Here is a 773-nt window from a genome sequence, read left to right on the forward strand (position 1 = left end):
CTACTACTACTACTACTACTACTACTACTACTTACTACTACTACTACTACTACTACTACTACTACTACTACTACTACTACCTCATCCTCTTCTTCATCATCATCACCCTTATGTTCTTCCATAGCTGCCTTCTCCTTAGCCTCAGCATTAGCTTGTCGCTCAGCCTCCACGTCTATGGCACCATCAGCACTAGTCGATCCTCCCTAAAACGATCCCATACTCTCCTCTCACTACCACTCACAAGCTACCTTCATCTCTCCTTCCAGTTCCTTAGTAATGTTCTTAGCCACGAAAAAGCGTCTGCATCTTAACTGTCTAATATAAGCCTCCGACTCGAGCTCTCCCTCTCCCTCCTCAACGAAAGTCTCCTTCGGTCGCGCAGTGTCGGTATCGTCATCAACTTCACCATATTGCTCATCCGCTTCCTCGTCATCATCATCATCGAAGAGCTGCACCTTTCCCTCTTCTTCAGGAGCCTTCGCCTTCTGAATAGAAAACAGTGAGCCATTCGCCAGCGTATACTTATAGCAGGAGTCACCATCATACACCTAACTACCACTATAATAACAGCAAGTGATAGTTATATATAAGGTTATTGATAGGCTACGTTATAGGTCAGTGATAGTCATATAAGAGACCATAACAGTGCACTAAGAGACTATAAACCAGCCTAGTACCTTTTCATGAGGCAAGCCGGATGAGTCTCCGTACATGTAGGCATCCCACTGAGCCGAAGTGAAGGCGGCGGCCGAGGACCCCTCAGTGTCGTCGTC

At 46.3% G+C, this 773-nt stretch overlaps 1 protein-coding gene across 1 annotated transcript; it reads right to left on the minus strand.

Annotated features, from left to right (window-relative positions):
• Window positions 1–248: 248 nt before the first annotated feature.
• Pmar_PMAR026299 (hypothetical protein) lies at window positions 249–548 on the minus strand (the record flags this gene model as incomplete). The annotated part of the gene is made up of 1 exon (XM_002772344.1): window positions 249–548. A coding segment is annotated over one exon (300 nt), but the record flags the coding sequence as incomplete, so codon positions are not given.
• Between the last annotated feature and the right edge of the window lie 225 nt (window positions 549–773).

Source organism: Perkinsus marinus (genome assembly GCF_000006405.1).
Source record: "Perkinsus marinus ATCC 50983 genomic scaffold scf_1104296961418, whole genome shotgun sequence".
In the NCBI taxonomy this organism is placed as follows: Eukaryota; Perkinsozoa; order Perkinsida; family Perkinsidae; genus Perkinsus; species Perkinsus marinus.